The 15,483-nt window shown below is 53.0% G+C and overlaps 1 protein-coding gene across 1 annotated transcript; it reads left to right on the top strand.

Moving 5' to 3' along the window:
* Nucleotides 1–7,165: 7,165 nt before the first annotated feature.
* LOC136787719 (olfactory receptor 14C36-like) lies at nt 7,166–14,812 on the top strand. Its single transcript, XM_066985034.1, has 3 exons — nt 7,166–8,082; nt 14,309–14,428; nt 14,770–14,812. Exons 1-3 carry the CDS (start codon nt 7,166–7,168, stop codon nt 14,810–14,812), a joined length of 1,080 nt encoding a protein of 359 aa, XP_066841135.1.
* Nucleotides 14,813–15,483: the final 671 nt, after the last annotated feature.

Genomic DNA, 15,483 nt, shown 5'->3' with positions numbered 1-15,483 from the left:
GTATCTGTGACTCTGAGGACCTACAGGGTTTCACTTGGAGTGCAGCAGAATGCCCAGGATTTATGCCTTAGAAACACTTCTCAGGTGTGGTGGGGCAGCTGAACAAAGAGGACAAATCAAACAAACAAAGAAACAAATCAATAAATAAATCTCTCTTCGATGAACTAGGAGCAAAACTGGGGAAATCTCTTCTATATCAGGAGTGAAGTGAATCTGAGACTACGCCATGTTCCTACCATGTTGTTACCTTGAGCTGTAGTGCACGACTGATTCTTCCATTGCCCACAGAAGAGTACTCTTCTTGCAGAGAAACTCAGAAGCAGTTGGAAGTCATTAAAGGGAACTTCAAAATAACTGCCCGCAATTGGACAATCCTCTTGATGTTTTTTAATGAGAAAATTAAATTTTCCTCAGGTAAATCTGTTGTACATTATTACTATTCTTTCTCTTTGTGCAGGACCACATCCCAAAAAAGCAGATGTCCAACAGCAGCTCTGTGAGCGAGTTCCTCCTGCTGGCATTCGCAGACACACGGGAGCTGCAGCTCCTGCACTTTGGGCTCTTCCTGGGCATCTACCTGGCTGCCCTCCTGGGCAACGGCCTCATCCTCACCGCCGTAGCCTGCGACCACTGCCTCCACACCCCCATGGACTTCTTCCTCCTCAGCCTCGCCCTCCTCGACCTGGGCTGCATCTCCACCACTCTCCCCAAAGCCATGGCCAATGCCCTCTGGGACACCAGGGCCATCTCCTATCAAGGATGTGCTGTCCAAGTCCTCTTTTTAGTATTCTTGCTTGGAGCAGAGTATTCCCTTCTCACCATCATGGCCTACGACTGCTACGTTGCCATCTGCAAGCCCCTGCACTACGGGAGCCTCGTGGGCAGCAGAGCTTGTGCCCAGATGGCAGCAGCTGCCTGGGGCAGTGGCTTTCTCAATGCTGTCCTGCACACGGCCACTACCTTTTCCCTGCCCCTCTGCCAAGGCAATGCTGTGGACCAGTTCTTCTGTGAGATCCTCCAGATCCTCAAACTCTCCTGCTCAGATGCCTACCTCAGGGAAGTTGGGCTTAATGCAATCACCTTCGGTTTAGGTATTGGCTGTTTTGTTTTCATTGTGCTGTCCTATGTGCAGATCTTCAGGGCAGTGCTGAGGATGCCCTCTTCTCAGGGCTGGCACAAAGCCTTTTCCACGTGCCTCCCTCACCTGGCCGTGGTCTCCCTGTTTGTCAGCACTGTCCTGTTTGCCTACCTGAAGCCCCCCTCCATCTCCTCCCCATCCCTGGACCTGGTGATGTCATTTCTGTACTCAGTGGTGCCTCCAGCAGTGAACCCCCTCATCTACAGCATCAGGAACAGGGAACTAAGGAATTCAGTGAAGACGGTTCTAGAATACACAATTCTTCAATATATTTACATATAATAATATGCATAAAATCAAAATTCTTATGTTTCCTCAAAAAAACATAAGACAATTTTTTGTTAATATTTGTCTGTATTATTATATTCTGAAAATATTGTTTCTGATTTAAATAATATATTTTTTATTTTCCTATTTGTTAATCATTTTCCCAGAGATGCCAGTTTCCTGTATAGATATACCCAGTAAGGAAGTCATCAGAAGCTCATTGCACTGAGTTGCTGTCTCTTCCCATCTCCTTTGGAGCTGGGGGAGCAGCCCCAGCACGCAGGAGGGGCTCAGGGCCCAGAGCCCAGCTGCCACAGGGAGGAGCAGCCCCGCTGGCCCTCGCGGCTGCCCCTCACTGCCCGCTGGGCTCTGCCTCTCTGCTGCCTTCGGGTCGGGGCTGCTGCTTCCCTGGAGCCATGGCCATGGCCAGCAGCAGGACGTGGCCTTTTCACTGCTGCTCTCTTTTGCCTTCCAGTGTGTTCCTCCTGTGCTCTTGTATCTGTGTTAGTCCTGAGGTCTCATGTACCTTGGTGACAGTCCTGTTCTCTCTGCAGTGACATCCCTCTGGCTGCAGGCAGCAGCAGGCACTGTGCAGCCCTGGGTCACAGCCGGCGTCCCTGCTAGTAGCACAGTAGCAAGAGGGGCTGCTCAGGGCAAACCCAGAAGCCTGGGCACCTCTTCCAAATGTGCTATCAGGAATAGAGCCAAGGGGTTGCTCCCTGCTCTTCTGTTTTCTGGGCTTCTTCATGAAGGACACTGGCTGAAAGTCCCAGGGTGGTCTGTGACGCACCAAGGGCTGGACCAAGAGCTCAATTTGTGGTGGCACTTCCCCAAGCAGACAACAACAGGTCTTGGACTCATCTGCATGGGACTGTGCCCCCTGCAGTGGGGCTGATGCCAGATTCCAGCCTGGAGAGGAATCTGGAGCTGGCAGAAGATGTCAGGGGATCTCCAGGGACAATGTGCTCGGTGGGTAGTGATTAGGACCTCTTAAAATGAGTGACCATCCAAGGAAGAGTCTTTTAGGGGGAAAAGTGAATCTGAGGTGTCTGAGGTGTCTAAGGAGGGCTCTGCAATGCCAGGGGAGGCTGTGAAGAGGCAGCAGGTGAAGGCCCATAAGACTGCAGAGTAATTGAGGAGACCTTATTTAAAGCCCTGAAGAAGACGCAATACTTCTTCATCTCTGCAGCCAGCCCCCGAGAAATTGCCTGCCCCCCGAGAAATTGCCCCCCTCTCTTGGAAAGATGACCCCATTATTTATTGCTGAGCACCACGTTACTGAGTTGCACCTGGAAGGCAGGGCTAGGCAGTGGGGATGGCAGGAGGAAGACTTGTGTGAAGACTATGAAAAACATGGAAATTCAGGGCTTTAGCAGATCCTTAAAGTCCTGCCTGGGTCCCCAAATGGAAAGCGATGTATGTCTGTGGGTGGAGGAGGAGGAGGCGAGTTCCAGGACAGGGGCAGGGCTGAAGGGCCCTGCGCGAAGCTGGGCTGATGGAGAAGTGTCCACCTTGCGTGTGTGTCTCAGCCTGGGAGAAGGGGCCTGCCCGCGGTGCGGGATGGCTGGGCTGTGCTCAGCCATGCCCCAGGAGCTGACCTTGCTCTCTTCCTCCCCGCCACTCCCCACACGGGGCAGGCCCTCGGGAAACACCCCTGAGCCTGGAGATGCACCAACCTGCTGCGGCGAGGTGCCACTACTGCAGGGGAAGAGGGGAGGGTTGGAGAGACACGTGGGGCCTGTGGGCAAGAGTGGTGTGGCCTGGGGAAGTGAGGGCCTGGGAAAAGTTACCCTGGATCCATAGGAGCCATTCTGGAAAGAAAACTTGTAGGCAGGAACAGCGCATTTCTGGAGGTACAGAGCTGCTGGGCACATTGTGCAGGGTGCTCTGATGGACTTTTGTGTCCTTTTCCATCGTGTCTTCAGTGCCACTTTTCTCAGAAATAGAGTAGCCAGCAGAGGTGTGATGGATATGCTGAGATCATGAAAGCCATCATCAACATGCCCCTAAGAAGATGACTGTTAAGGGGAGGTCGGGAGAAACCCAGGACAGGAGAGATGTGAGATTTGGAGGACGGAACAGGGGCTTAGCCAGCAGAAATTAAGGATTTTGTAGAGGTAAGAAGGTTCAGGTTTTTGTTGATGCTGTTGTAACTGTGACTTAAAATAGTCACACGAAGCCCTTCACCGGCTTCAACCAGTAAACTTAATTCCTAAATTTAAATGCTACTCCACACCCTGACAGGAATCCACTACTCTTATGCCTGACCTCAAAGTATGCACTGAAGCCAAAACTCAGCCCATAGCCTCTTTCCCTTACCCTTACTTTCTTGCTTACCTTGATCCCTACCCTTAAAACAAGATTTAAATGCTCTATTTAAGCCTAGATTCTTGGAAGAACTAAACAAAATCCTAAATCACAAGGCTTCGCCATACCCTAACCACACACCTGACACCCCAAGCACAACACCAAACCCTCCCACTAAATCTCTTTTTAAGCTCTAACCCAGAAATATGAGACCTAGTCCCTAATCCCATTCATGAAAATCTAACACATAAAGCCCTGTTCCTGTGCATTAACCTCCTCACCTTCAGCCCCTCTCCTAACCCTTAAGGTGCTTGGCCCCCTGGGGTAAGGCAGGAATTGTGAGACTTCTCTGCAGTCCCATGGCATTCAGAGATGGATGTGAGGGGCCATGGATCTGATCAGCTTGTGGGCCACAAGGAGGACATGCGTGGGAATGCTCTGCTGAGCTCAGCTCTACCTCAGGATCTCCTGCCCCAGCAGGAGGAATGGGACTGGGGCAGTGACTGGGAGGTCACTTCTGTCTCTGCAGCTGATAGGGCAGCAGCAGGAACGTGTCACGCAAAGGGACTGTGAGGTCCCTTGTGTCTGGAGTTGGCAGGTCAGCCTTGGCTTCTCCCTGGGATGTGCACTTTGGGGCTGACATCTGCCAGTGGCCCTGCTAGGCCAGCAGAAGGCCCCTGCTTGGCATGCCGACTGTGGGATCCCCTCTGCCTCCATCCCCAGGAGGACCCAGACACAAAGAAGGCCCGCAGAGGGCTTGTCCTGTCCCTTCTGCTTGAGTCCAGGACTGGACAGCAGGAGGCCCAAGGCTTGGCTGTGTCTAGCCAAGAAGCTGCAAGGCCAGCAGCAGGCCCAGGCCTTGGAAGATGCTGCTGAGGTGACTTCTGTGTGCTTGGCTGACAGGCCGCAAGGAGCCTGATGGGTTGGGATGCCTGCTTCAGGAGCGGTTTCCACCCTGATGGAGCTTTCTTTGGTAGTAGGAAAGAGCAGGAGAGAAAAACTGTCACAAGGTGCACCTTGGAAGGTTGGCACTGGCCATGAAGAGGAAGAAATGTCCAGGGGAACAACTGGTCTTGCTGTTAGAGCCTGAGGCAATGAAGGCATTAAGTGCCTTTGCCTTCAGCTCATCTCTTGTCAATGGGTTTCCCCCACATCCAATAAAGGATGATGATTCTCCTTAATTCTCCTTTGTTAAAGTATTGATATAAACAGTTTTTATTGTTATTGACAGTAATAGACGGATTGAGCTCCAGATGGGTTTTGACCCTTCTAACTTTTACCTGCACAGCCTCATAACATTTAGGACACAGCTGCAGACAAACTGCCAGCATGCGTGAGAAGAAAGCACAGAAGAAGTAGAACCTGACAGCCTTCCAAGCTTTCCTGCAACTCCTGATGCTGCTGTCTTGTCATAGACAGCGCAGCCACAGGAAGTGACTGTCTTAATGTCTGCCTGCAGACATTAAAAGCTGACAGAATGGAGCATCAGCGTGGGGGAACCTTGAGAAACTGCAGGATTTTGCATAAAGGAACATCTTGATCATTACTACTAGGAGAAGAGCCCAGTCCTGCAGCAGAGGAAGAGGAACCCCACACATCAGGGCAGACTGGGACCCTGCTGAGTGAGCAGTGCCCAGGAGGAGGAGGGCCTGGGCACCACGAGGGATGCCATACGAGCAGTGGTGCTGCTCCCCAGGAACCAGGCCAGCTTCCTACAGAGCTGCCTTACGAGGAGCATGGCCACCAAGAAGATCTGAGGTATCAGACTCAGCTCAGATCCAGTGTGACACCACATGGAGAAGGGCTAGCAGCCAGCAGAGAAAGAGGTGCAGGTCTGGGAGTCCCTCAGATAGCCTGGTGTGGAGAGGACAGAGGCCTCTGACAAAGCTGAAAGTCCCAACAGGACCCAGGGCTTTGTGTCCATGGCTCTGGCTGTTGTCTCTGCCACTGAGGCCTACGGGGAGACAGCTTCTCGGTAAAGCACCAGGGCCTCATTGCCTCCTCGCCCCCACCCATGAACCAGGCAGGGCTCGTACCATTCTCCTGCACTTGCCCATGCACATCCCCATCTCCTCCTGCCCCACGAAGAGCCCTGAGCAGTGTGTGAAGGGAAAGGATCTCCCTTTCCAGGGGCTGGGGGTCAAGGCCTGACCCTTGTGCTTGGTGAAACACATCCAGTTTGGAAAAGTGACATCAGGGTCACCTTGACATTGTCTTTGTCTCCTTGTCCTCACTGCCTCCAATGCTCTGCTCTAACGAGCTCCAAGGGAGGCTGTGTCAGGGCTGGCCCTCAGGGGGACACTGCAGGAAACTTGCCTCTGACTTGGACTTCTGGAGAGATGTCTTCAATTGTCTCTCAGTGCCTGAGGTTCGTGGGCTCGTCAGCAAAGCCCCCCGAGGGGGGATTCCAATGCCTTGGGCTGGGCGTGTGGTGCTGAGCTGGGCCGGGCTCGTGGGACAGAGAGAGCTCGTGGCAAGAGGGCCCTGGTGCAGAGAGACAGCTGTGCCCAGGAGCAGCTCCTGTGCACAGCGCAGCAGGGCTGGGGGCTCTGACCGCAGACACCCAGGCAGAAAGGGATTCCAGGCAGCCTTCAGGGTGCGGGCAGAGGAGAGCTCAGTGCAGGAGAAACCTTCACAGCCCTGCCCATGGTAAGTCTCTGGCTGCAGGACAGTGCAGGGGAGGTTCCTGGAAGGGGCTCCTGGGTCTGGGACATCTCTGCCTGGCCAGGAGCTGCCAGGATGTCTCTCATGGCTTGTGCGGTGCAGAGGAGAAATTGCTGCAGGGCAACCTTGGGCAGAGGAAGGGGAGGGCAGGGGCTGCCTGGAAAAAGAAGGCACTTTCTGAAGTCTGTGCCTGTTTTTCCTGCTCTGATTCTGGGGCAGGCTCTGTGTTGAGTGGTTGGATTTGCACAGGTGACTGAGCTTCCACTGCGTTGAACTGAGACCTAAGCAGGTTATTGATGAACCTCAGAATATCCCCTCCCTTAGAGGGGATATTCTCCCTTATCCCCTACTTACAGACTGCACCAGGGTTTTTCTGTGCTGTTCTTTAGGACCTGCAGACAAGAAGATGTAATTTTTTGGCACAACTTCTGAATGCAGTCATCCCACACCTGAGTGCTGCAAGCGGCCAGCAGCTGCGCAGCAGGGGATGGACAGAGCATCCCTCCTGGACGTGACCTCTGGCTGAGGTTTCCGCCACAGCAACAACATTTACCACCGCAGTGGAGCAGAGGTGGCGCGTTGGGGGCTGATGGGCAGAGGTGGCTGCTAAGTACGGGACACTCAGAAAGCACAAAGCAGGGCTACAACCAGGGAGAGACACAAAGGTAACCCTGAAAGAAAGATGATGTGAAGGCTTTAATGAGAAAAGAAAAGAGTATTGCTCAGGGAAAATTCCCCTAACAGTCTGTATTTTTTCTTCTTTGCAGTGCCCTTGCTGAAGGGCAGGAAATGCCCAACAGCAGCTCCGTGAGCGAGTTCCTCCTGCTGGCATTCGCAGACACGCGCGAGCTGCAGCTCCTGCACTTCGGGCTCTTCCTGGGCATCTACCTGGCTGCCCTCCTGGGCAACGGCCTCATCCTCACCGCCGTAGCCTGCGACCACCGCCTCCACACCCCCATGGACTTCTTCCTCCTCAACCTCGCCCTCCTCGACCTGGGCTGCATCTCCACCACTCTCCCCAAAGCCATGGCCAATGCCCTCTGGGACACCAGGGCCATCTCCTATCAAGGATGTGCTGCACAGGTCTTTCTGTTTGTCTTCTTGATTACAGCAGAATTTTATGTTCTCACCATCATGTCCTACGACCGCTACGTTGCCATCTGCAAACCCCTGCACTACGGGAGCCTCGTGGGCAGCAGAGCTTGTGCCCAGATGGCAGCAGCTGCCTGGGGCAGTGGCTTTCTCAATGCTGTCCTGCACACGGCCACTACATTTTCCCTGCCCCTCTGCCAAGGTAATGAGCTTGATCAATTCTTCTGTGAGCTTCCTCAAATCCTCAAGCTCTCCTGCTCAGATGCCTGCCTCAGGGAGGTTGGGCTTCTTGTAGTTAGTGTCTGTTTAGCATTTGGTTGCTTTGTTTTCATTGTGGTGTCCTATGTGCAGATCTTGAGGGCCGTGCTGAAGATTCCCTCTGAGCAGGGCCGGCACAAAGCCTTTTCCACATGCCTCCCTCACCTGGCCGTAGTCTCCCTATTTATCAGTACTGGCATGTTTGCCTACCTGAAGCCCCCCTCCATCTCCTCTCCAGCCCTGGACCTGGTTGTGGCAGTTCTGTACTCTGTGGTTCCTGCTGCCATGAACCCCCTCATCTACAGCATGAGAAACAAGGAGCTCAAGGATGCATTGAGGAAACTCTTTGGATACGTGCTTCTTCATCGTTAATAATGGGCGCAAAGTCATAACAGAACACTTTTTTTTTCTCTTGTTTTCTGAATAAGTGTTAGAACAGCCTTACTTTACTTTTATACTATTTTCTGAACCTTGTGATATTCATTCAGTAATGATCTACTTACTATCTTATGTGTGTATCATTCTATTTTATTTTTGAACCAAGTATCTCATGTACTTATGGAAGTGGGCTTCCCGTTTAGATAAAGACAAAAAAGAGTTGAGCAGAAATTCATTGGTCTCAGCTTCCATCCCTTCGCATCTTTTGTGGAGCTGGGGGAGCAGCCCCAGCACGCAGGAGGGGCTCAGGGCCCAGAGCCCAGCTGCCACAGGGAGGAGCAGCCCCGCTGGCCCTCGCAGCTGCCCCTCACTGCCCGCTGGGCTCTGCCTCCATGCTGCCTTCGGGTCGGGGCTGCTGCTTCCCTGGAGCCATGGCCATGGCCAGCAGCAGGACGTGGCCTTTTCACTGCTGCTCTCTTTTCCTTCCACATTGTGCTTCTTGTATTTGGGTAAGCCCTGAGATCTCATGTATGTTGGTGACAGTCCTGTTATCCCTACATTGGCATCTCTTCAATATCTGTGCACGCCTCTTGCAAACCTGGTTTCAGGAATACACCCAAGGAGCTGCTTCCTGAACAGACCTCTTGCTTTTCTGGGCCTCACAATGGATCAGAACCCCAGAGTGTTCAGTGAAGGACCAAGGGCTGCACTGGGAGCTGCCTTCTTGCTTGCCTATGGCCCAGCAAAAAGTACTGGCTTTTCATTGGCCTGGCAGTGTGCAAGTGGTGCTGCGTCTGATGGCAAATGGCATCCTGGAGAGGAATCTGGAGGTGCTCTGTGCCTGGGCCAGGCCTCTTGTGCTGGCCTGGGGAGCGGGGCGGGCCCTGCGGGGCACAGGCACTCTGTGCTGGGGATGTCCCAGGCAGGAGAGCAGGGCTCCTGCAGCTATACGGCCCTCCATCTCCTGAGCCGTGGCTGGCCCCAGCACGGGGGCTGCTGGGGAGGCCCAGAGCCGCCTTTGTGCCAGCAGCTGCGGTGCCTTGCGAGGGGCTGGGGCTGTGCTGGCCGTGCCCGGAGCCCTGCAGCAGGCTGCGGTGGGCACTGGCCTGGGGCCAGCCCAGCCTGGGCTGCTGGGCTGGGGAGAGGTCCGGGAGGTGGGGAGAGGTGGGCAGGGGCTGGGCTGGGCTGGGCAGTGCCCGGCAGAGGGCACCAGCAGCGTCAGGGAGCGGTGGCAGCATGCAGGGGAGGGCTCCCAGCAGGGCTTGGTGCTGCAGAGCCAGGGCTGGGGAAGGGAGCCCCGAGCTGCAGGGGCAGGGGACACGAGGCCGCTCGGGGCCCTTGCTGGCCTGGGCAGAGCAGGAAGGGGGCCCAGGGCATTCGTCCCCTCACCGCAGCCTGCCACAACCTGCACGGCGCTCACGGAGCATCCAGGGCCAGGCTCTGCCCCGTGGTGCTCAGGGAGAGGGCAAAGCCTCTCTGAAAAAGAGGCTGAAAGTGAAAAAGGTCCCTCCGCTGCCCCGTGGTGTGACAGGGCCAGGGTGGGACAGCTTACCTTTATTTGATGTAGTTCTTGTGTAATTTGCATTGGTGATGGCACAAAAAGACAGTTCCTTCACCAGTGATGTACATCCTTCTTCATGTTAGGACACAACTCAACGTCCTTCACTCTGCTTTATCTCACAGATGAACTGGATTAGGTCTCCTTGATTACTCTGAGGCACAGTGCAGTGCTTTTTGCCTTCTGCTACTCCAGCACAATATGTGTGACTTTCCCTTACTCTGCGCATTGACCTGACTGGTCATTTCACATTTTTCACTTTAAAAACCCTAGTTGGACAGGGACAATTTCCAAAGTGGGGCAAGCTGATGGGTTCTGCCTCAGCCATTTGAAGCGTGCTATACTTGAGTTTTTCAGCCTGAGTTTGCTAAAGATGACCCAGGAAGGTAAATGGATGTTTAGGTGTCTAGTACGAATAATGGAAAGTATCTCAGGTTTCCAAAGGCCATTTCAAATCTAGGTCAATCCCAGGAACCCACTGAACTAGGGTGTTGTCTTTGAAGGGCTTTCCTGTGCTGGGCTGGGCTGCAGTTACAGGGACAAAGACCACTGCTGGCAGTGGAGGTGCCCTGGGAACTCCACCTGGCTCCACCTGATTTTCCCTAAGGGCTCCGGTCTCCTGCAGGTCTTTTCTGACATCTGCTGGTCCAGGGAAGTGCCAAAAACACAACGGGGCATCAGGAGGTTTTCCCTGGTTATGCTTATGGTCACACAGCAAAGCTCTGCCTCAATGCCCAGTAATTTTTTTAGTACTTAACTAATAAAACAACTACTCATCAGCTCAAATGATTCAATCCCTTCCATAAAAAGTCTCACGTGAAGTGGAATTTCTATCATGAAGAAATGCTAATTTCCATGATCTATATTCAGCACTGGAGAAGAAATACTGGTGTTCACCTGTACTTGCATTGTCATTGCTTTGTCTATCATGATGTGCTCCCTCATTTTACAGGTACAAAACCTGACTTGATTACACAGACCCTGCTGAATGTCCCCTTTCCAGCTGCCTGTCTGCACCTATGCACTTCCCATGGTTCTCCTGCTTTGCCCTCCCCTTACTCTTGGATCATTCAGACCGCTCTCACCAACCCAGTTGCTGCTTTGAGTTTCAGTGAGTTCCAGCTCGCCCATCTCTCAGCAGTCTGTCTAATGGTTTCCTTAGCAAGAAACTCATCGTTTCTCATTGAATTAGTATGATGTGGATTAATATTAACACAATTATTTTAAATTTCCTATTACTCAGTGTAAAATATATCATGTACAGTCATCCTTTTGGGAAGGTAAACATCACTGGAGGCAACAAAATGAGGAACTTGAACTTTGTTTCTTTTTGGTTTGAAAATTGCAGCATTGTTTCCTATTCATTCTTTTTACATAGGAAAAACCCTGCTTTTCCTACCCTAGGCAGGGCTCCAAAGGAGAAACCCTAGACCAGTATCTATAGGACAATGATGCTCTAAACTGAAATACAACAAAATTCAGCCTTTAAAATGAGGAAAGATTTCTATTAGATGCTCTTTGAAATCTTCCTCCTTAACTACACCATGAAAGCTCTCCAATTAGCTACACAAGTCTTGAAGACTTGAAGAAAACTGTGGGAGAGATATGGCTGCTTAGGACTTTTTCTGTTTTAATGAGTTCCATGGTGTATTTTGGTGCTGAGTCAATGAAACTCAGGTACTGAGAGGAGAATGATGCAACTGCTTGAGAAAATAAAGTCAGAAGGATAAGTTGAAGTGACTTGGAGTATTAATGGGCCCCACTGAGGGCTGTTCCTAACAAAGCCTCCCCAGGGACTTGTTAGGGCACATAATTGGAGGCCATGATTGCAGACAGGCAAAGCGCTGTGCTGAGAAAAGTCTTGGTTGGTTTTGGTGAAGCAGAAGGGCCAAGGCCTGACCCCAGCCCCTGGGAGGGGAGATCCTGCACCCCCACGTCTGGCTCAGGGCTCTTCTTGGGGTCTGTATGATGTGGTGGGCAGTGTGATGCCACGAGAAGAACTTCATTAGGACACCTCCCCACCCCTGCACAGGGTATCAAGGAAGCAGTGAAGCCCCATTGCAATGACTCTATCTCGTCTCCTCAGAAGCTCTAGCCAAAGGGACAAAAACGTCAGGGCTGTTGGGGCCTCCCATTCCTGCCAGCACCCTCTGCCTTCTCCTCTGCAGGCTTTCCTATGCTGTCCCACACTTTGCCCTATTTCCTTGAAGTCTGCAGACAGCCATCTCTGTCCACCGCCTTGCTCTCATCCCGGCATTTCCATCATCTCACCCATGTCTCTTCAACCCTCATCAGCTGTTCTATAAAATACTAAGCGATGGTGTGATCACAGATACTCTTTCAGTGACCTCTGGCACCACAGCACGACCCTTTGCGGGATATTTCCTCCTCCCTGTGGCCAGTGCCACCCTTCCAAGCTGCATCTTGTGGCAGTTTTTTCTCTCTTGCTCTTTCGTACTACCAAAGAAAGCTCCATCAGGGTGGAAACCACTCCTGAAGGAGGCATCCCAACCCATCAGGCTCCTTGCGGCCTGTCAGCCAAGCAGACAGAAGTCACCTCACCAGCATCTTCCAAGGCCTGGGCCTGCTGCTGGACTTGCAGCTTCTTGGCTAGACACAGCCAAGCCTCGTGCCTCCTGTTGTCCAGTCCTGGCCTCAAGCAGAAGGGACAGGACAAGCCCTCTGCGGGCCTTCTTTCTGTCTGGGTCCTCCTGGGGATGGAGGCAGAGGGGATCCCACAGTCAGCATGCCAAGCAGGGGCCTTCTGCTGGCCTAGCAGGGCCACTGGCAGATGTCAGCCCCAAAGTGCACATCCCAGGGAGAAGCCAAGGGTGACCTGCCACCTCCAGACACAAGGGACCTCACAGTCCCTTTGCGTGACACGTTCCTGCTGCTGCCCTATCAGCTGCAGAGACAGAAGTGACCTCCCAGTCACTGCCCCAGTCCCATTCCTCCTGCTGGGGCAGGAGATCCTGAGGCGGAGCTGAGCTCAGCAGAGCATTCCCACCCATCTCCTCCTTGTGGCCCACAAGCTGATCAGATCCATGGCCCCTCACATCCATCTCTGAATGCCATGTGGCTGCAGAGAAGTCTCACAGTTCCTGCCCTGCCCCAAGGGGCCAAGCACCTTAAGTGAAGGGTTTGGAGAGGGGCTGAAGGTGAGGAGGTTAATGCACAGGGACAGGGGCTTTATGTGTTAGATTTTCTTGAATGGAATTAGGGACTAGGTCTCATATTTCTGGGTTAGAGATTAAACAATGCACAGGAGGACAGGGTTTGGATGTTAGTTGTTCATGTATGGCATTAGGCACTACGGCGAACATTTCTGGGTGAGAGCTTAAGCAAATATTGAGTGGGAGGGTTTGGTGTTGTGCTTGGGGTGTCAGGTCTGTGGTTAGGGTATTGGCAAGCTCTTTGGTTTAGCATTTTGTTCAGGTCTGCAAGAAGGCTTGGGTTAAATAGAGCATTTTAATGCTTGCGTTAAAGGCAGGGATCAGGGTGAGCAAGACAGTAAAGGTAAGGGAAAAGGTATTATGGACTTATTTTGTCCTCAAGGGATATTGTGGTCAAAAATTAGAGCAGTGGCTTCCTGTCAGGGTGTGGAGTGGCATTTAGATTTAGGTATTAATGTTACTGGTTAAAATAGGGCAAGGGTCTCACATGACTGCTTTAAGTCAGTTTTATGGTTGGATCGACATTACCTGAGCATTCTTACCTCTCCAAAATCATTAGCTTCTGCTGGCCAAGCTCCTCTTCCCTCCTCCAAATCTCACATCTCTCCTGGCCAGCCTTCTCCTCACTTCCCGATATCAGTCATATTCTCAGGGGCAGCTTTCTGATGGCTTTCATGAACTCAGAGTATGTGTGTCACCTCGGTTGGCTACTCTGCTCCTGAGAAAGAAGCAGCTCCTAAGCCAGCACAGAGAAGGACACAAAGGCTGTAGGAGCACCCTGCACAATGTGCCCAGCAGCTCTGCACCACCCTAAAATTGTGCTTCCTGCCTCCAGCTTTTGGATCTAGAATGGCTCCTATGGATCCAGGGTAACTTCTCCCAGGCCCTCATGCATGCTTCAGTTCACCCCTGGCATCTTGGAGGCAGTGGCCACTTCTTTGTAGAGACCTGAAAGCAGTCCTGAAGGATGACTTTAGGCAAAAGCTGACACCTCTGACTTGACGACCCCTGTCCAAGACCTCTTCCACTACAGGGCCTACCCAATACTTAGGAAGAGAGGATCTCACAAACTGTGTGCAAAGCAGGTGCCTTCTGCTGGCCTATCATGGACCCTGGCAGATGTGAGCCTAAAGGCACAGATCCCAGCCAGGACTCAAGGGATGACCTGTCAGCTGCTTCAGAAAGAGCTCAACTCACAATCCGCTTTAGAGACATTGACTTTGGAACAGATTAGGAATTTCTGAGGCACCTCTGAGCTCCTCATACCACACCTACAAAACACCCCCTTTTTGGCCCAGGACCTGCCCACGTAGAAGTGATCTGGTTGTGACCCTTCAAGCCCGTGGCACTGCTGCTGGGCTCCCAGACCTTCTGATGCACGGGAGCCAGTTCCGTGCCGGTCCTGGGAGGTGCTAGGGCAGGAGGGACCTTGCAGGCAATGTTCCAGCCCCGTGCCTGTTGGCGGTCTCTCAGCTTCTTGCACACAGCAAAGAACACGCTCACGTTCCGAAGCCATGTGCCTGAAGCTGGCCTGGAAGACACTCAGGGGAAGCGCCCTCCCAGCCCCAGCCCCAGCCCCAGACCCAGCTGGCGGTGCTGCTCTGCAGAGCGAGGGGGCTGTGGTGCCCAGGGCACGGGGGCACTCTGCAGGGCCGTGCTGGGCAGGCGGGGAGGCAGACCCAGCTCATGGGGTCACTGCTGTTGGCCCAGGGCTGCAAGGAATCACTCGCCAGACTCCTTTGGTGGGGCTGCTGCGTGCCCTGGGGCTGCAGAGCTCTCCTCTGCCTGCTCACACCAGATTGAGCACTTGAGCTGTGGTCAGTCCACCTGGGACAGGCTCACGCTCTGCAGGCTCCATTCACTGCTGTCTCCCATGCTCACGCTGCCCCTGCAAATATCCCCAAATGCTTTGCACACACTACTCTTGCCTGCAGGTCCCACGTGGCTCTCCAACTTTCCCGTCTTCCCCTGCAGTAGTGGCATCTCACTGGAGGAGGTTTGTGCATCCCCCTTAGCACATGGTCCCCTCAGATTTGACTTTTCTTTTACCAGACTGTTCTTTGGATGGTCACTCATTTTATGAAGTTTTCTATTCACAACCCACTGAGCTCCTTGTCCCTGGAGATCCCCTGACATCTTCTGCCAGCTCCAGATTCCTCTCCAGGCTGGCATCGGCCATCAGACCCACTGCGGGAGGCACAGTCCCGTGCTGGTAAGTCCAAGACCAGTTGTTGTCTGCTTGGGGAAGTGCCACCACAAATTGAGCTCTTGGTCCATCACTTTGTTCCTTCACAGACCACCCTGGGACTTTCAGCCTGTGTCCTTTGCTCCATGAAGAAGCCCAGAAAACAGAAGAGCAGGGAGCAACCCCTTGGCTCTATTCCTGATAGCACATTTGGAAGAGGTGCCCAGGCTTCTGGGTTTGCCCTGAGCAGCCTCTCGTGTTACTGTGGTGCTAGCAGGGAGGCCAGCTGTGACCGAGGGCTGCACAGTGCCTGCTGCTGCCTGCAGCCACAGGGATGTCACTGCAGAGACAACAGGACTGTCACCAAGGTACATGAGACCTCAGGACTAACACAGATACAAGAGCACAAGAAAACTGTGAGGAAGCCAGAAGAGAGCAGCAGTTGAAAGGCCACGTCCTGCTG

This window comes from Anser cygnoides, chromosome 30 (genome assembly GCF_040182565.1).
Source record: "Anser cygnoides isolate HZ-2024a breed goose chromosome 30, Taihu_goose_T2T_genome, whole genome shotgun sequence".
NCBI classification, from domain to species: domain Eukaryota; kingdom Metazoa; phylum Chordata; class Aves; order Anseriformes; family Anatidae; genus Anser; species Anser cygnoides.
The sequence above is the reverse complement of the archived record's forward strand: the minus strand, read 5'-3'. Positions and strand labels throughout refer to the sequence as shown.